General features: G+C 53.0%; 10 protein-coding genes across 10 annotated transcripts; 4 read left to right on the forward strand and 6 right to left on the reverse strand.

Annotated features, from left to right (window-relative positions):
* Positions 1–1033: 1033 nt before the first annotated feature.
* Positions 1034–2959, reverse strand: SNOG_14059 (hypothetical protein; the record flags this gene model as incomplete). Its single annotated transcript, XM_001804206.1, has 3 exons — positions 1034–1537; positions 1595–2868; positions 2899–2959. 3 exons carry the CDS (start codon positions 2957–2959, stop codon positions 1139–1141), a joined length of 1734 nt encoding a protein of 577 aa, XP_001804258.1. The 3' UTR covers positions 1034–1138.
* A 537-nt stretch (positions 2960–3496) lies between these two features.
* SNOG_14060 (hypothetical protein) lies at positions 3497–5446 on the forward strand (the record flags this gene model as incomplete). Its single annotated transcript, XM_001804207.1, has 5 exons — positions 3497–3619; positions 3680–3784; positions 3871–4231; positions 4280–4763; positions 4813–5446. The coding sequence occupies 5 exons, from the start codon at positions 3497–3499 to the stop codon at positions 5444–5446; spliced, it is 1707 nt and encodes a 568-aa protein (XP_001804259.1).
* A 36-nt stretch (positions 5447–5482) lies between these two features.
* Positions 5483–5713, reverse strand: SNOG_14061 (hypothetical protein; the record flags this gene model as incomplete). Its single annotated transcript, XM_001804208.1, is given in 2 exon segments — positions 5483–5657; positions 5676–5713. 2 exon segments carry the CDS (start codon positions 5711–5713, stop codon positions 5483–5485), a joined length of 213 nt encoding a protein of 70 aa, XP_001804260.1.
* Positions 5714–5854: 141 nt separating this feature from the next.
* On the forward strand, positions 5855–6546 carry SNOG_14062 (hypothetical protein; the record flags this gene model as incomplete). Its single annotated transcript, XM_001804209.1, has 2 exons — positions 5855–6338; positions 6410–6546. The coding sequence occupies 2 exons, from the start codon at positions 5855–5857 to the stop codon at positions 6544–6546; spliced, it is 621 nt and encodes a 206-aa protein (XP_001804261.1).
* Positions 6547–6759: 213 nt separating this feature from the next.
* On the reverse strand, positions 6760–7035 carry SNOG_14063 (hypothetical protein; the record flags this gene model as incomplete). Its single annotated transcript, XM_001804210.1, has 1 exon — positions 6760–7035. One exon carries the CDS (start codon positions 7033–7035, stop codon positions 6760–6762), a length of 276 nt encoding a protein of 91 aa, XP_001804262.1.
* Positions 7036–7417: 382 nt separating this feature from the next.
* SNOG_20155 (hypothetical protein) lies at positions 7418–8345 on the reverse strand (the record flags this gene model as incomplete). Its single annotated transcript, XM_001804211.1, has 3 exons — positions 7418–8123; positions 8172–8253; positions 8295–8345. The coding sequence occupies 3 exons, from the start codon at positions 8343–8345 to the stop codon at positions 7606–7608; spliced, it is 651 nt and encodes a 216-aa protein (XP_001804263.1). The 3' UTR covers positions 7418–7605.
* Positions 8346–8571: 226 nt separating this feature from the next.
* On the forward strand, positions 8572–9567 carry SNOG_14064 (hypothetical protein). Its single transcript, XM_001804212.1, has 3 exons — positions 8572–8674; positions 8840–9175; positions 9228–9567. The coding sequence occupies exons 1-3, from the start codon at positions 8594–8596 to the stop codon at positions 9378–9380; spliced, it is 570 nt and encodes a 189-aa protein (XP_001804264.1). The 5' UTR covers positions 8572–8593; the 3' UTR covers positions 9381–9567.
* Positions 9568–9928: 361 nt separating this feature from the next.
* SNOG_14065 (hypothetical protein) lies at positions 9929–11023 on the reverse strand (the record flags this gene model as incomplete). The annotated part of the gene is made up of 2 exons (XM_001804213.1): positions 9929–10338; positions 10594–11023. The coding sequence occupies 2 exons, from the start codon at positions 11021–11023 to the stop codon at positions 9929–9931; spliced, it is 840 nt and encodes a 279-aa protein (XP_001804265.1).
* A 2094-nt stretch (positions 11024–13117) lies between these two features.
* On the forward strand, positions 13118–16513 carry SNOG_14066 (hypothetical protein; the record flags this gene model as incomplete). Its single annotated transcript, XM_001804214.1, has 2 exons — positions 13118–14356; positions 14453–16513. 2 exons carry the CDS (start codon positions 13118–13120, stop codon positions 16511–16513), a joined length of 3300 nt encoding a protein of 1099 aa, XP_001804266.1.
* A 441-nt stretch (positions 16514–16954) lies between these two features.
* On the reverse strand, positions 16955–18647 carry SNOG_14067 (hypothetical protein; the record flags this gene model as incomplete). The annotated part of the gene is made up of 2 exons (XM_001804215.1): positions 16955–18419; positions 18481–18647. 2 exons carry the CDS (start codon positions 18645–18647, stop codon positions 16955–16957), a joined length of 1632 nt encoding a protein of 543 aa, XP_001804267.1.
* Positions 18648–18990: the final 343 nt, after the last annotated feature.

An 18990-nucleotide genomic window follows, 5' to 3' on the forward strand; every position in this document is an offset into this window, starting at 1 on the left:
AGAAAGCGCCATACATCATAAGGTGAACTATAAGGCGACATGTCTTTGAAAAAAACCCCAAGACATGTTGTTAGAGCTCTAATTGTTCTGTGTCTTTTTTTGCTAGAGAGTCTCAGCCACATGCAAGACAATTTTGGAACATGGAACGGTGTTTTTCTATAGGGCTGTGCGTTCCGCTAAGCACACGTAATATACCGCTGCTACATCACCAGGTCACCGAAACTATCATGACAATTAGAATTCACACCTTCGATGAGCTGAAGGATTACGCAAAAGCCAAGTTTCCAAACGCATTCAGCTGTCTACCTTCACCCGAATCTTTTCATATTCAGGTACGACAAGGCTGTACTTGCTTCAAAACAGAAGAACTCCTAGATGGTCCTGTCTCGTTACACTTCAGGCGCAATGGAGTGTGTAAGCACGTACCAGTCGGCGACGAGAAGCATATTCTGACACACCGCTCGACCAAATGGTGATGCCAAAGCGTATGGATGCATTCGTACCCTACTGCATGTTGGCCCGGAGTCACCGTGCATGCTTGAATCCGCCGACATATGTCTTCGAACTCGTCTTTCGAAAAGTGTGTCTACATGAGATGTTGCGGATCGAAGATACATTGGGAACAGTAACACAATCGAGGACGGGGGAAGGGGCTGATATGGAGATGATAGATGGCACGGAGGTCACAGGGCATGGGACTGTCTCTGAAGACTGGCATACTCCGGCCTGCATTCACGCATCGACTGTACTCCTACAAGTAATGGCCGGAAGGGTTGTTAACGAGATGGCGCAGCTAGTAGAGACACCGGGTGACCACGTGGGGGCTGCTGTTCGGGACAGGAATGTCAAGGTGGACTTTTAAGGTTGGGATTGAGGAGTGGAAGAGAAGGTGTCTTGCTCTCTGACAAATGCTCGAGGCAGGCTCAGCATTTGGGAGTCGGCGCGGTATTGGAACGATGCATAGTCATTTATTCGATCGCGTTTCTGTTCACTAGTCTGCATTCCATTTGTCTTCACAATAATTCCGTTTGTATGTTGTGAGTCGCTCCAGCTGATTGACTGCTGTGTGATTGTGTAATGCATTACTCGTTGGCCGTTTCTAGCCTTTTATATATTTCTTGAATCTGACCCGGACTATTTAGTGCCCATGACCGTCGTCTTCACCACCGCCGCGCTCCTCAGGATCCAGCTTGATCAGGGTATCAATACGCATGATGGCGACACACGCCTCTACGGCAGACTTCAGCTGTTTCACCTTGCTCATACTTGGCTCGAGAACGCCAGCCTTCAAGCAGTCGTGCACTTTGCCGTTGGCCAGATCCAGACCATAGTTCTTGTAGTTCTTGGATTTTGCCAACTTGCTGGCGTCCTGCGAAGAGGGGTCGGACGGGTTCACTGTCCGTTGTGAAAGTGCATGCCTCGATCGGAGGTTTGCAACCAGCTCGGTAGCGTCCTTGGCGGCGTTGATGGCTAGAGTCTTAGGGATAGCGAGGAGAGACTGTGCAAAGGCGGCAATAGCCAATTGCTCACGAGAGCCCTGTCTCCAATGTTAGCAGACGTGTCATGGCACAAAGCAGTTGACAAGGACACGTACCACTGAAGTTGCCCACTCTTCGAGGTATATGTGCAGAGCAGTCTCAACAGCGCCTCCACCAGGAACAATGCGTCCACTCTCGAGCGTCCGCTTGACAGCTGACAGCGAGTCGTGCACTGAGCGCTCCATCTCGTCCAAAGCATAGTCGTTTGCTCCACGGAGAATGATGGATGCAGATGAAAAGGCCTTAGTACCCTTGACGAGAATACACTCATCATCCGAAATGCGCTCTTGAGATACCTCTTCCGCAGAACCAAGACTCGATGCCTCAAACTTCTCGTCACCGTTCAAGTCGGACAAGGTGCTGACCAGGGTTGCGCCAGTCGCCTTGGCTATCCTTCGCAGATCCTCCTTCTTGCATCGTCGTACTGCCATAGCACCCTTCTCGATGAAGTGCTTCAAGCAGAGGTCGTCAATGCCCTTGGTAGTCATGACAACATTCGCGCCCGCCTTCAAGATCATCTCGATGCGTTCGGTGACAATGCCGGCCTCGCGCTCCCGAATCTTCTCCAGTTGTTCCGGGTCGTCGATTGTGATGTGTACGCCTAGCTTCATGCGCTCCTTCTGCAAGTTGATGTCCAAGCAGGCAATCTTCGCGTCTTTTATCCGCGTCTTCATGGCCTGCGAAGCGACTGTGCAGTTCAGCGCGTAACCCTTGACAAGCTGAGACTGAGTGGCGCTCTGGCCGTGTGCCTTGAGGATGTTGACAGCCTTCACGGGGTACTTGATCTCGCCCTTGTTGTTGGTCATCTTGACAGACTGCATGGCGTCCACAACCATGTTGGCGAAGAAGTCCGAGTCGGATCCGATGATCTTGCTGGACATGGACGTCTTAGCGATGTTGACGAGGGAGTCGCGACCGAGCGCATCGACCTTGGTGCTGATGTTCTCGTTCATGTACTTGACAGCTTCCCTCAGAGCCAGCCTGTAGCCTGTTATGATTGTGGTGGGGTGGATCTTGTTCTTCATGAGCTCGTTTGCTCTCCGCAGAAGCTCCGCCGCTATTATGACGACTGATGTTGTGCCATCGCCAACCTCCTTATCTTGCTGTTGTGCCAAATCGACGAGGATCTTGCCGGCGGGGTGTTCGATGTCGAGCAAAGAGAGGATTGTAGCGCCGTCGTTCGTTACGGTAACGTCACCAATGTCGTCGACCATCATCTTGTCTAGCCCTGAAGGGCCGAACGACGACTTGACGACATTTGCAATTGCCTGAGTCGCGAGGACATTTTGGTCACGAATGTCCTGCCCGCTAATCTTTTGGCCGCCCAAGACTAATATTTGTCAGCCATGTTTCCGCACACAGAACTGCTCAAGCTTACACAGCGTTCCTCCGCCGCGAGACTGTTCAAAAATTCCTGCCATGACGTCGTGGTGTAGCTGATATGTCGGGTTGTTGTTGCTGCCTCTCTACGCGGCTCGAAAATCTTAGGCTACGCGGAGGGACAGACCGGCGAAAGGTAGCTCCGACGACGCTAGAGACCATGGCCCCTGCCAGTGCATGACTCGGTGGACCCCTCCACAATTGGGAGCAACACCACGCGAGACTTTGTGACTGTGTTGCTTCGCATCCAGACTTCGAATACGAGCTTGCTGCGCCCTTGCTCCGTATTGCACGCAGGAGATACTGACTCAAGGTCCCGTGACTCTTCAATTGTACGTGTGTTCAGCTGCTGTATTTACATGCCCCGCTACCCCGCCGAATGCTCCCAATATATGTCAAGGGAGCTGTTTCGCAAAGAAAAGGAACTTTAAATGACTTTCGCATTGGCACAACATACACAAGGAAACGCCATATACTTGTTCACCGCACTCCTCATTTCGCTGGTCTGTCTCGCGCTGACACTACCTTTACTTTCTAGAGCCAAACTTTGCGGATCCAGCGTCCACACACAACGCAAAATGGCCGAAGCCTCTGCCGCCGATGGGAAGATGAAAGATCTCAAGATCTCCGAGACGAAGAAGAACAAGAAGGATGGCAACCCTAAGACGGCCGCGAAGAAGCCCCAGCAGCAGAAGAAGAAGGTTAGACGCGCAGCACAGACGAGCTCTGGCGGATGAAGCAGGAAATTGACTGGGAGACAGATTGAGGGTGCCGCGCTGATCGGAATCGATGTCGCAAAGGAGGACGATTTGGGTGAATGGTACCAGCAGGTCATCACCAAGGGCCAGATGATCTCATACTACGATGTGCGTGTTTTGACATTTCCCAACAACTAACAAGCAAAAGCTAACAAGCAATACAGGTCGCAGGATGGTAACTATGCTGCTACTAGACCTTCGGTCGCATACTGATGACAGGCAGTTACATCCTAGAACCCTCTTCGTACGCCATCTGGGAGTCCATCAAGGCTTGGTTCGACAATCAGATCAAGACACTCAAAGTCCGCAATGCATACTTCCCCATCTTCATCAGCGCAGACAACTTGGAGCGCGAGAAGGAGCACGTTGAGGGTTTTGCCGCTGAGGTCGCCTGGGTGACCAAGGGTGGAAAGTCCGACTTGGAGAAGCCTGTCGCTGTACGCCCGACCTCCGAGACCGCCATGTACCCTTACTTTGCTCGCAAGATCCAGTCGCATCGTGATCTCCCTCTGAAGTTGAATCAGTGGAACAATGTTGTTCGCTGGGAATTCAAGCGTAAGCATTGCTAACACACCACATCGAGTTCTTGCTAATTATCCTCAGACCCCATGCCTTTTATTCGGTCTCGCGAGTTCCTGTGGCAAGAAGGCCATACCGCACATCTGACTAAGAAGGAGGCGAGTGATGAGGTCCTACAGATCCTGGACTGGTACTCTGACGTCTACCAAGACCTGCTTGCCGTTCCTGTAGTAAAGGGCACCAAGACTGTTAACGAGAAGTTCCCCGGAGCAGATTACACAACCACTATCGAGGGGTTCATTCCTGCCACTGGCCGTGGTATTCAGGCTGCCACATCACATTGCCTTGGTCAGCATTTCTCCAAAATGTTCAATATCACCGTGGAGGACCCCAACGCAAAAGAGGCCGGCAAGTCAGAGCACGTCCATGTGTGGCAGAATTCATGGGGTCTTACCACCCGTTCCATTGGTGTCATGATCCTTACTCACGGCGATAACCGTGGCTTGGTCATCCCTCCGAGGGTAGCGGAGATTCAGGTAGTCGTTATCCCTGTCGGTGTCAGCGCAAAGTGAGTACAGAGTCACGTTACCCTACGACAAATGCTAAGACTGCTTTAGGATGAGCGCTGAAGACAAGGAGAGTCTCTACAGCAAGGTTAAGAAAATCTCCGAAGATCTCGTTGAGGCCGGCGTACGCGTCGAGACCGACTACCGCGAGGGCTACTCCCCCGGCTGGAAGTTCAACGACTGGGAGCTTAAGGGAATCCCTCTCCGAATTGAGTTCGGCCCCAAGGATGCTGAGAAGGGCGTCGTTACCACCTCTCGCCGCGACATCAGCGACAAGGACGCTGCGCGTGGTACTATCAACGTCGACGACCTCACCAAGGAAGTCCCCAAACTTCTTGAGAAAATACAGAAGGATATGTTCGAGCGCGCAGACAAGGAGTATCGCGATCACCGAGTACAGCTCACGAACTGGGATGACTTTGTTCCTACGCTCAATGGCAAGAACGTGGTGCTGGTTCCCCACTGTGAGGGCGACAAGTGTGAAGACGAGGTCAAGGCCAAGAGCGCGCGCACCGCACTAGGTGACGGTGTCGCAGAGGACAAGCAGGCCCCTGCCATGGGCGCAAAGTCTCTTTGTATTCCTTTCGAGCAGCCCGAAGGCATCGAGGAGGGTAAGACCAAATGTATCAACCCTGACTGCAACACCCCTGCCAAGCAATGGATTCTCTTCGGAAGGAGTTACTAGTTTATATAAGCATAGATCCAGAGGCACAGCATCTGTTCATTGGGCGGCTTGGAGTTTGAGGTGGTCTGGGTGGCGTGAGGATGCACTACCAGTGTCAATGGACAGTTGCCATGTTTGATACACTTTTCTAAGTAGAACGAAAGGTTCTACATCTCCAATACTCGTGCGCTGATCACCTTCCTGGACGACTGCTGAGTCGTCATAGCAGTGACTGTATGCCCACACACACCTTCTGTAGTCAGAAGATTGGTGAATGACAACAGACATCTCGCCGTTTGCAAAAAAGCTTGCACCTTACCGTGCACCACGTCACCCGCACACCTCATATACTGCTTCTCGCCACCTTATTGCCCACACTCGCACACACTACCCAGTATCAGTCATAGTTTAACCGCGGCCATACTCAAGATGTGTCATAAATTGATTTCGGTGTATGCGTGCAACCACTCCAAAATCATCTGCACCACACCATGTCCATATGCGTTCGACACTGGCGGTAGAATTCCTCGGCGAAAGTGCAACGATCAAGACCTATCCTGCTCTGACTCGACAGTGTCCTCTCTCGCTCCTTCTATCCGACTTGAGGAACACCCTGCCCAGCTGCGCTCGCCACCTGCATCAAGGCCAGGCTTGCCTCTTCCAACTCCACAGCAAATAAGCCAACAGTCAACAAAAATTGCGTCAGCGCCAGCCTTCCGCTTCATCCCGCGTGCTCCCTCACCTTCACATGTCGGCAGCCCGTCGCCAGGCTACACCCCGCATTCACCTGAATCTGAGCACTCCCTCCAAACCTCGCCTTCAGCCGCCTTGCTCCCAGATGAGCAGTTCGACATCGATCCCAACTTCTGCGATTACCATTTCCCGCACAATCTACCAACGTCCAAGCTCCCCTGTAAGGAATGCTACATGTTCCCGGCGTGGCAGCATTTGGCACCACTATACATGAAATACTACTGTGAACAGCATCCGATGGTGAAGCCGGAGGATTTGGAGAGTCTTGCTGGGATCAAGGACTTGAGAGAAGAGCACGAGAGGAGAGTTGGGCGAGGAATGTGATTGGTGCAGGCAAGGACGAGGACAAGAGCGGAGGAAGCGTGTAAGGACTTGAAGTGTGAGAAAGCTGGGGATGAGAGGAAATGACAATAGAGATGAGCAGATATGGGTGCAAGCTGTGGCTAGTCCTCGAGTGTGAGCTTCAGTTACATCAATGTTGGTATAGTTCAGCTTGACCTTTTTCATTATGCATGGTATATTCGTGTCGCTGTCTGAGACAACCAGCATCGTTGACTGGACCTAGCAGGTATCCCGCACGTCTAAGACGTATCCATGTCGTCGTCACCCTCCTCTTTGCTCTCTTTCTCCACGGTCTTCTTGACGCCCTCTAGAAATGCCTTCACGGCTTCCCCACCGCCTAAGGGCATCGCTCCGCCCCTCATGTAACCACCATGCTCGACGTCGATGTTCAGTCCTTGCGCGACGGTCGGTAGCGCACCCGTCTTCAATGCTTCAGTCAAGCTGCCTAGTGCAGCGCGCAGTTGAGGGGCTCGGAGGATTCTCTTTAACACCTCGACCTTTTCTGACCTATCCATCGACTGTACAACTGTCTGCGCGGTCTCAGAGTTGGGGTCAATTTCATCAATGTCTTCCACTTCAGCCTCAAGAAGGAATGGCGTCGTGGGAAGCTGGGCACACAGAGCGTCGATTAGCTCAGGTGAGGCTTTGTCGACAGTTGAAATGGTGTGTGACGGCCAGAGAAGGTCGAGCAATGTCGTGAAGGGTTCGCCAGATGCGGATGGCTGCGAGGAGCCGCCAAGGTTTCCTCCTTGTAGCGAATTGACGAAGTTCTGAACGATAGAAGAAACGTCGTTGGTAGGAGCCGCTCTACGATGCTGTTAGCGCAGGGTTCCGTCGAGACTAGAAGCAAAGAAGAGACAACGAGCGCCGTGGCAAGGCGGGCGTAAGACGAGACATGCATGCATATTTTGTTTATTGGTACAGAGAGCCGTGAGGCTCGTGAAGTCTTTCCCGAACGCCTCACCATGACAGGATATAATCTGAAACTGTTCGGTGCTCTCGTCAATGCCTTGAACAGCTGTTCGAACTATTGCCGTAATGTCGACCGTGCCACGACGCCGTTTTACAATACAAATGAACGGAACCTACGCTCGGCCGCCATCAGCACCTCCTTCACGGGATCCGGATCCTTCTTCTCTAATGTCGCCGCCAGTAGCACCAGCTCCTGCGCCCCCGGTGCTACCGTGGCGGTTTCGGCTTGCTGAATGGTCTGCACCTTCTACATCTTCCATGGTCTCGTCATCATCGCCACCGGGAGCAGAGTTCTGGACGTTTGCGAGCTCTGCTTGGACATCGATCTCCTCGCCGTTGAGGAGAAGGTCGACAATCTGTCCGATCTTGAGGTCCCGCTCGCTGAACCAGCTGGCATCGCCGCGGGGGTGCTGTGTCTTGGACTGTAACCAGAAGAGGTAGCGCTGTGAGCTCGAGTTGAACTTGAGGACGAAGATGCGGCCGTCGGTGGGAGACTTGACGTTCTCGGAGTTTTCGACGGATTCGGTGCCGGTGTATGGGACGAAGGCGCCGTCGCCCGGGATCATGATGAGGTCGAGCTCGGACTCGTCGAGCGAGCTGTCGCGTGGGCGCCAGCAGAAGTGCACAAACTCTGCGAAATGTAAGCAGAACACAGGGCATATCTAGCGCCGTGACCGACCATCTTCGCCCTGGTAGAGGTAGACGTAGCCAGGTGTCCGGAGCGGCTTGACCTTCTGTATAGTGTCGTTCTGGCGCTGCAGCTGTTAGTGGCCATCGCATGGTGGGGGAGGCTAGAGCGTACAGTGAGCTGGCACTGGCCTGCCTTGAAGGTTATCAGCGGTTGGATCGACATGTTTGTGTTGTGGCGTCGGCAGGGCTGGCTTAATTGTGAAGCTGGTGATGGTGAGCTGCCTGGCGTGCTTGCTTAGCTCGGAAGCGGCGATGCGGCGGGCCTGGGGTCGGACGCGCTCCGCGGGAAAACGTTTCCCCGAGCCAGCGCGCTAACGGCTGGAGCTTGGCGGACACAGTGCGTGGTCGAAATTCGCTACTCGCACGAACTATCTAACTTCCAGGGCAATCCGACGACAACCACAATTCGAAATGGCGGCCAACAAAGAGGAACAGAAGCCCCAAAAGGCGAGCAAGTACTACCCGGCTGAGGACGTCGCCGTCCCCAAGAAGGTATGTTCACTTATGCGATCCCGCACCGATGCACCAGCAAGAGGAGGACCATGACGGACAGGGCTGGCTGTGTGTCTGCGAGCGAATGCAGCGGCAACACGTTGGGGAGCACTGTTGAAGCACCGGTATAGCAGCGATGAAGAGCTCTACTAACTGCGACTCAAGGCCCGCAAGACCGTCCGCCCTGCGAAACCCCGGGCTTCCCTCCAACCCGGTACCGTCGTTATCCTCCTCGCTGGTCGTTTCCGCGGCAAGCGCGTCGTTCTCCTCAAGCACCTCCCCCAGGGTGTTCTCCTCGTCACCGGTCCCTTCAAAGTTAACGGCGTTCCTCTGCGACGGGTAAACGCCCGATATGTCATCGCTACCTCCACCACGGTTGACCTGAAGGGCATTGACTCCAAGGTCTTGGACAAGGTCAGCGAGGATGGCTACTTCACCAAGGACAAGGCCGCCCACAAGCCTGGTGAGGACTCGTTCTTCAAACAGGGCGAGAAGCCCGAGGTATGCACCCCGAACAACATGGAACGCGGCGCAGTACTAACAGCTGCAACAGAAGAAGGAGACTTCCAAGGACCGTGTTGAGGACCAGAAGTCTGTTGACAAGGCTCTCCTAGCCACCCTCAAGAAGGAGGCTCACCTCATCGACTACCTTAGCGCCAGCTTCAGCCTCCGCAGCTCAGACAGGCCACACCAGATGGTCTTTTAAGCGACGGGTCACGACGGTCAATGGCGTTCAGTGCATGGGATGAAAGATGACTTGGGCACGTCGAGCCGCAACAGCGGTCTAAACAGCGTCGGCACGACAGCCAATTTTTTCTTCATGGATGGTACCGGTCTGCATTTACTATAAGACTTGTAACGAGCAAGCGAATCCAAAACGGTCCGAAAGTGAATCATTTGGTCCTCGCTCGTGTGATGTCATCATTTGGAGTTAAGGCGATACAATAGGTGCATGGTACTGATCAGCGCAATAGAATCACGATTAACAGCCTCACCACCATCGAACTGCTCGCAGCGTCAAACAGCCTCTACATATTGTATTTACATACTAGCACAAAGAAAGCCATCTCCAAGGGTATCGCGACCGCTGCACAGCTTTCTACAGAATGCCAGACACCGCATCGAAGGGAGAGAACACACACACACATTGGTTCGACCTATACACGTGCCAGCAGTTCATGCCGACAGACCCTAGTTTTATCAAGCATGGCCAAAGATCGACATGTGTTATATTCATGGACCTTCGTCACGCACTCACTTCCTCCTCCTACCCTTGCCCGCAGCCTTCCCTCTCAGTTTTCCAGCAAGCCCACTCGCCGCGTCTCCAGCTCCGTCGATCGCGTTACCAGCTGTCTCCTCCACGTGATGTTTTTCCATTTCCGCCTTCAAGTCGTCAACAACATCTTTGCCCAGCGTGGTGTCATGCACCCAGTCCAGAACGCCCAACGGACCAAAGTTTCCATCTCCTTCGCTCATCATGTGTGCATCTGTCCTTCTGGCCATGCCTCTCAGCATGATAGTCGAGGGGAGGATGTTGTACCCCGAATATACGAACGTTTCTTCGAGACTGAAGAGTACAATCAGGAACAGATAAGTCAGAATATGCATGCGTAAGGCAATAGCTGGCAGATACAATGGTAAAAAGCGATGCAAGAGGTGACATGCTGGATGGTCGTAGTTGGCCACGAAGGAATATGGGATCGTAACACTATGATGCCAGCTCTGATGCCAATCTGCCAGTCTACCGCCATTAGTTGAGTGCAGCAGATGTGTGTGGATGTAGTATTGAAGGACCTGCCTCTAATCAGCCAAGTCGTAATGAACCTCGTGATGATGTCTTACATTCCGCGCCACCAACCCCATGGCAGCATGCTTAAGCATCGTCCACGGATACGGCAAATGATTTAACCCCCACTTACTGCCCTTGATCTGCAACAAGCTCCTCATCCTCAGCACGTCTGTCACCAAGAACTCAGTCGCAGCTTGGATTGCGATAGTCAGAATCACATTGAGCAGACTCCATCCGGCGACTCTCCACATCTTCCTCTTTCCACCTTTTTGCTTCGTTGCGATGCCAAGTTGACCTTGCGATTTGAACTCGGCGGAAAGAGATGGGACGCCGATGTCGAACAAGAGGAAGATTAAGGAAGGGAAGACATAAAGAGTGAGCCGAATGAACAGTGGCGCAAAAGCCTCCAATTGTAGCGGTGAATAGGTTGCTGCAATAGTTGTCCAAGCCAACGACAGGAAAATGAGGTTGAGTGATGTGCTCCATGATGACAGCATGGGTATTGCCAGAAGTGAGGCCAGAGGGACAGTGAAGGGGGCCAAAAGCGATGTTAGAGACATTGTGGCTCAGACTTGATGTCGCTGGTTGCAGGCGAAGAATTTGTTAGGTAGTTGATAGGAGATTCAAGATTCGCGCATGGTGAGAAGGACGATTCTCAGCGCGAGTTTGGTGGTGGAATCCAGGTAGTGAGCAATGACGTAGCCACGCGCCAACTTTCGCACATAGCTGCCTCTACACTGTCACATAATCTGCTATCGTCTAACCTTGGAACTCCACGAAACGTTATCGTATCATGACAATCAATGCTGCATCTCCTTTCATTCACGATGCATACCCTTAACACAATTTTGGCGCATACTGAATCGCGCACGTAATGCAAATTTCCATCCGCCGTATAACCGTAAATGCCCCCTAACGGTCTACGCTAAGCAGCCTACTGTCTGACATTGTCGATCATGAAGCTGCTTGTTCATCCACGCACAGATTCAGCTACCCTTTCTGTGGCTGCGACGAACTGATATATACTATGTTGGAATATTTTCGTTCGTAAGGCCATGCTTCGCTGGATTTGGTGTATTTGGATTTTCCCATAAGCAACATCGCTCTATCCGTTTCCCAACCTGCATTTTTACGACTCGGCCTCTGCGAGATGCTCTCCGGTTGGCGTGCTAGAGCGATTGGCACTTCATCTTCCAGACGAATCTCATATATCCTTGTTCGTCGCAAGAACCTAGCAGTTTAGCACTGCACCAAGCGAAAGTAGTCGCATACTAATCGATGTAGGTTGAGGTCCCACTTCCCCCGATAGTATTGACAGGCGGCCTAAGGTTGACATGACCCTAGATCGTAATGACAGGCGATCTAAAGTCGACACGACTGCATCGCTGCCAAGAAACTACAGGAAGTCCCTGATGGTGTGCTGAGTCACTGAACACAGGTGGACATATTAGGACGAAAGTCTGGTGTCGCTCATCTTGGCAGTGGTGTGCTTCTATTCTAGACGTTTGGTATGCCAAATAGATCGAGCCAGTATTTGGGGGTGCTAACGATGTATGAGGCGAAAGGAGAGCCCGGTAGTGTCATCGAGGGGTGTCGAACGGATGAAGCGATTGTAGTCCGAATCGTGTGTTTCTCTATGATCAGTCCGGCCCCGTGCAAACATGTTATGCTCTGTATAAATAGCTCTTCATGATTAAGAGCTGTTGGATGTACAAGCTCTTGCTGCAGGTGAAGGACAGAATATCATGAGTGACATGAGGAAAGCCGGCGTCTCCTAAACGACAATGGTGAAATTCGCAATGCGGCTACGCGTAAACACATAAAGATCGGGTATGCAAGGGCCCCAGAACGTGCATACACATCCCACTTAGGTCAAGCGAGCGGATCATGCTCATGCATACCGCAAGCCCCGGCATTGTTTCGATCCGTGCTCAATACCAAAAGATCTGCGTGCAACAAGGCAGTACCGGTACGAGGTCGCGCGAGCGGCTGTCGTGGTTCGGCGCGGTAGCCCAGTCTTCTGGAAGTGGTTCGGGAGGAATGATCAGCTTTGTGCCCAAGAGTTGCGAGATGAACAAGCATGTAATTGGATGCCTGGCACGTGGAACCTGGGCGCGTTTCGCGCTCGCGTAAATATTAACATGGGAACGCTGAGTGAATCGGAAACAAGCAGCTGCAGAAATGATGAGAACGAGGCTAGATCTTTGTGCCCAACCATGCTACGCACTGGATAGACTACCGGGTTTGGGCGCTCCAATACTGGGAGCGAGTGGCCGCGATAAAATAAGAAAGCTTGTTGAAACTATTTCGGCTAGTGTAGCGTAGAGTGGGGCAGATCCCAAGCTCTCGCGCTTTCCATCCCTGAGTCTCTGGGCAGGTGCGACCGGGCCATGGATGGCAAGTGCTAATTTAACTTGACAGACTTCGAGTCTGCAGTCCTTCTCTCCGCTCAGTGTCTCTCGCCTCATCGCCAGCATCTTTCTTTTGGAGTGCCTATCTCGCGACGCGCATGTGCACACGCGCCCTGCATCTGCATCCGACTGCAGCACCTCGCATGCCGATTATGCACTGATCGTCGTCCATCACATCGCGCGCATGCAAGAACGACATATCTTGACGTCCACGGCATAGCTTCAAGTAGCACGCCCGGCAGCATGGACGTCCAGACGCAAAAGAACCCTCCGGTGCCAGCCGTCCACGCCGATGCCGCAAATGCTCCACCGAACCAAAGTTTGCGACCGCCGCGAAAGCCGTCGCCCCCCTCGGCCAAAGGGAGACGCTCGCCAAACTACGTGCACACGCAGGCTGCATCGCCCGCAATCATCTCGTCTCTCATCGACCAGCTGTCCGCCATTTCCGCACCGGCGCATGACCACTTCGAGAACCTCCTTGTCGGCTACAACAACGGCCATCCGGCGTCGGCGAAGACCAGCATACACACGCATTCGGCCAGGAACTCGACTGCAGGCCATGATGGGAGCTCAATCGACCATTCTGTGTACAGCAACTCGCTAAGGGAGCAGAACGACACCTTCCCCGACGACGCGTGCGAGCCGCCAGTCATCCGAACCTCCAAGCCACCCTCGGGCTTCTCCCCCCTCACTGCGCCAAAGAAGAAGGACAAGTCGCATTCGTTGAGTGGCTACATCGGAAGAAGCAGTGGCAGCTCTGCATCGCTGCACTCGACACACTCGAACCACTCTGCGGTGAGTATAGGCAACATCAGCATCGAGGCTGGTATTCCCAGGCAACCCTCTGGTGGCAGTGCGAGATCTTCGTCGGAGAGCAAGAGGAGTGGGAAAGTCCACCGAGGCCTCATGTATATGAGCTCGCGCGAGCGGCTGCGACAGAAGGAGACGGAACGGAAACGCCATACCACACACAACTCAGAGGACGCCATGGCACACGACTCCCCGCGCAAGAACAGCGTCCCATTGTTTCCTTATGAGGACACGATCAAGGAAGAGCCAACGTCGAGAGAGGAGGACCAACCTTTCCCCGCGGAACCTTCCAGATTTGCACAGCGATACCCTGACAGGAGTAACAGCCCCCGCCGACTCCGCATCAACTTGGTGGATGGCCCTGAAGGCGAAAGTCCCTCAGAGCAAGGCATCATCCCTGAGCGTGGCTCATCCTTGAAGCATGCCGGCAGCCCTACACGAAAGAGCCGAAAGAGTCGCGCTAGCGGCGCTAATCGCAAGGAACAGCAAAAGCCCGAGGTAGTCGCAAAGGAGCCCGAAAAGTTGGTCGAAGCAGTAGTGACGAAAGATAAAATACTGAAGGAACTGGAGGAAGAGGAAAACGAGGTTGCACAAAGGATACGTGAGCTCAGGGAGCAAAAATTGCGTCGCGACTTGCTGGCCGGCAAGCAGCCTGTTGGTATTGATGCAGGGGTGTCTGCATCTGGCATACCCCAAGTTTCAGTAATCCCGAGCCCTGAAGCTTCCCCCACCTCAATTGTGTCAAGCGCGTCAGAACGGCGGGTGCAGGTCCAGGACCCCACCAAAGCGCACAAAATTCTTGGTATTACCAGGGAAGAGGCAGGAGCAGAAAAGCCAATTGATGCCGAGATAGTGGTCGACAAGACTGAAGCGCGCAAGCCCGCACCTGCACCCATCACGATCTTCAAGTCGAACGCTTTGCGCCACTCGAGACACAGAAGCTTGACCGTAAATGATGGCGACGATCTTACCCCACTCCCGATCAACTACAATCTCGCTGTCCAAAAAGCCGAAGAAATTTCACCTCCAACGCCAACAATAGAAGTGCCGCGCGCGAGGTCACCTCCGCCACCCAGTATCAGTGTCGCATCAAGTAAGGAAACGAATTCCAGTGTCACTCTGACCAGGCGCTCGAGCTCTGCGGCGACGGTAGGTGGACGTTCTGCGGTCGGGCGCAGAGCCACTTCCTCAACACTCATGGGAACCACGAAAAGCCACCAGCACTCTTCGAGTGTATCGGATGGCATTGACCTAAAGCCGCCATCCGTCCGTTCTGCCAGCGCAGATATTGGTGCGAGGCATCACTCCATGATTATGCCATTGTCGGCACCCAACAGTTTTCAGCTTCAGCGTAAGAAAACCCTCACGAAGAAACGCTGGTCGCATCCAGACTTGCCGGCCAAAGCGGAGAAAAGACACAATGACAAAGTCGAGAGAATGGAACAAGAAGCGGCCGCTTTAGGTGTAGGAGCAGTACAAAGGCCTCCTCGGCCCATCGCGGAGGAGCGCATCGAGGAGCGACCTGCAAGTGTGGATTCGATCGACCTCGAGGTGGACAGCTATCTCAACTCGTCGCGTTTGTCGCAAAAGATTCGCCACCCGCAAACAGGCAGAGTGATATCCTTCTCAGAGGTCGGTGATCCCAGTGGATTTGCTGTGTTCGTTTGCGTTGGCATGGGGTTGACTAGATATGTCATGGCCTTCTACGATCAGCTGGCTGCTACATTAAAGCTACGGCTCATCACACCAGACCGGCCTGGAGTTGGAGGGAGTCAGGTAGACCAGACTGGGACTCCTCTCAGTTGGCCAGGTGAGTTCATGCGCAAGCGCATTCCAATAAGTGACAAGACTAACTTGCTTCTAGACGATGTCCTAATCATCTGCCAAGCTCTCAAGATCACGAAGTTCTCCATGTTGGCGCATTCTGCAGGAGCGATATACGCTCTCGCAACGTCACTGCGAATGCCTCAACATATCCGAGGGCGTGTGCATCTACTGGCACCATGGATACCGCCATCTCAAATGGCGCCAATAGGCCTCAGTCAGGACTCTCCACCTACCCAACAACTTCCTCGATCGCAGCGCTTCCTGCGTGCTCTTCCTCCTTCCCTACTGAAGGTTGCCAACTCCACCTTCCTGGGTGCCACCAGCGCAAGCTTGCAACGATCAGGTCCAAAGAACTCGCCAAAGACTAGACGGAAGAGCATATACCCCCAGACTGTGACCGCAGAAACACAACGTCCTTCACTGAAGGATAACCGTCGTGAGTCGATGATGCTCATGGATCAAGTCCTTCCGCATGCAAGCTCCATGACATTAGCTCCGTCGAGTGGCCCGGACGCAAACTACGAAGCGCAACAACGCCACAAAGAGCAGCTGACGCTAGCTGAACGCGAGCATCAGCGTGCATTCGACGAGCGCCTTACTTTTGCAATTTGGGACCGCGCGACCGCCCATGCCAATCCCGCTACAGATCTCATGGTGTGTCTCGAGACTAAGCAGACTATTGGTTTCCGCTACGAAGACATCAACCGCCCTGTCGTTATCCATCACGGCAGCAAGGACTCTCGTGTTCCGGTGGACAATGTACGCTGGCTCGGCAAGTTGATGCGCAAGTGCGAGGTACGAATCCTGGAAGGCGAACAGCACGGCCTTATGGCCAGCGCGCAGGTCATGGGCAACGTCCTGACCGAAGTAGCGAGCGAATGGGAAGATTGGTCTGCTGTCGTTCAAGGCAAGGGTGATCATCGCTCGCTTTCCAGAAGAAGGACGGCAGAACGACTGCGCAGTACCGTGTCGCGAGACGACATGAGGTTGACGACGCACTGAGACGGCCGCGCACAACAAAGCGACTGCACCTTGACGGCTGAGCGCACATGTCCAAGGACACTTACCAACGACTTTTCGAACGAACCCGAATACCCCCTTTTTTGAACCTTGTCATGTCCCCTTTTTCACTCCTCTTCACATCACTAATTAGCCTGTGTTTTTGGCGGTATCCCTTTTACTTTTACGCTCTACGCTTCTTGACATTATACCCATTACTGGAGCTGCACGTTTGATTCATGGATTTGCTTCTTGTATATGCATACATTGTCCTCCTCTCACTTACGGGCACGGCTGGGGGTGATATGGTTTGGCTTGCTTCTATAGGGCTACTATGTCGATTGTAATGTTGGGCTAGCTGGATTCAATGGATCCCACAATGAATCAGTTTTACACTTCATATGGCACACATTGTCAGCAATTTGACGTCTGTTTAAGCATAGACTAGAGAGTATACGCCTTTGCCCCCTCGCCAAACAACAAATGTGGCTTTCTTTGCGCCAAGTCGAGGATTGTCTGGGCGTAGACGGAATTCGCCCACGCGAACCAGCTCCTTGTATAACTCTTTGCATAATCGACATTTACACTTTCGTGGATGAGTCCGTTCATGCTGACATTCTTCACTGCGCCGAGACATTTCATGATCTCCTCGTCATCGTCGCTGGTCATTGCTTGTACCAAGACGCTCATGGGCCATGCGCTTTGTAAACCTACGTGAGGGCCACCGATACCGCTAAACTCGTCGCCAGTCAAGTAGTATGGGTTACCAGACTTCTCGAGAATCATCTTGCGTGTGTTTTTGTAGATCTCGTTGGACGCGTCGACGAAGCCGAGCAGCGGCAGTGCCAGCAAGGAAGGGAGGTTTGCGTCGTCCATGAGGATGTGGGAGCCGTAACCATCAACTTCGAAAGCGAAGACTTCACCATACTTTTTGTGAGTAACTACGCCATGCTCCATGACACCCTTCTCGATCTTTTCACCCCAGTTCTGGACTTGTTTGGCAATGTTCTTCTTGCCGGCTTTGGAGAGAAGGGAAGCAGTACGCTTCAATTCGACACTGATCATTGCATTGGCAGGAATTAGGAAGCCTAGAATTGTGGCATCGTCGCTCGGTCGGAAGGCGCTGCGGACGAGACCCGTGCCACTGTTGAGTGGATTACCGATACCACTGAGACCGAGCGTCTCCGTCCCGATGTTTGTTTGGCGCTGAAAGGTGTACTCGTTGCCTTGGTACGATCCGGTCTTGTCGTCAAATGTCCCTTTCGATTGATCGTGGAGGACGTCTAGAAGCGTGTCTAATGCAAGGAGCCACCTGCTATTTAAGAAAGCTGTGGAACCGGTATGATTGTAGAATTGGTTGGCCAGCGAGAGGAAATGCGCAAGTGAGTCCAACTCGTACTTGCATTCGAAAACAAATGACTCCTCATACACGGGATGTACCGTGTCGCCATCGCCTTGGAAGGTCGGACGAAGACCGCTTGGAGGGGGGGGCTGAAAGGCATTGCAGTATGGCGATCCGATAACATATTCGGCTTGCGTATTGATGGCTCCCAGTATCAGCTGGTGGATATCCTTGTCTTTCTTTGCAAGGAGCTGGTATTGCGCCAGTTGGTTTGTAGAGTCACGTAACCACTCTGCATTAATATCGCCTGTGACGATGAAGCTTTGAGGGCCGGTCCATGCATCCGTGTCCCAGCTCTTTCTCGATGTCTTGTGCTTGGCCGTCTTATCAACGTGCCACCTCACGGTCGTGTCTAGTGTGTTTGGGAAGGCGTTTTCGAACAAGCGAGCCAGGTCCTTATCCTCTATCCGCTCGTTCATATCTTCAATGACCCTCTCAACCATGGGTGACTCGAAAGTGCGGCAGTATTTGGAAGGCCTCTGGAATGGTAGATGCATTGAGCCATTGCTGTAAGGCTGGCTTGGAGAACAGTCAGTAGTGGAGAGGAGCACAGTTGGTGCTGACGTACTGTGGCCGCATAGCGTAGTTTTTGTAGTCTGGACATGCTGCTTTGAACTTGAGCGGGTCGATTGCGGCGCGTATGGGTTCTTGGTCTCCAGCATTGTCGACGCCCGCCAAGACGCCCGTCAGGAAAAGCGAGGCTCCAGTGACGAAGCTGGACGTGGGAGCTCTCATCGTGGGCAAGCAGCTGAGCGGGAACCCGAAAACGCAAAGGTGTGAAGATACAGAGCACCCGCTGAGAGCGACAATAGGTGAGAGAAGTACAGAGACAAACAGATGGCAGTGGGACGCTCAGCGAGGGAGGCTCAGCATTGCCCTGTGAGAAAAGGAAGAAGGGACAAAGGGGGCTCAGAACATGGTGGCAGCAGACTGGGATGTTCTTAACAAGGCTCAAAATGCCAGGAGCACAATTCTTGCCTGGAATGGATGCTCGCAACTGGACCAAAGTGGCTTTCCGAAAGTGCACAGTGCACCCAAAGAGCACCCCACAGCCCCACCAATAAACGTGCGTCCCGGA

This window comes from Parastagonospora nodorum (assembly GCF_000146915.1).
Source record: "Parastagonospora nodorum SN15 chromosome Unknown scaffold_29, whole genome shotgun sequence".
NCBI lineage: Eukaryota > Fungi > Ascomycota > Dothideomycetes > Pleosporales > Phaeosphaeriaceae > Parastagonospora > Parastagonospora nodorum.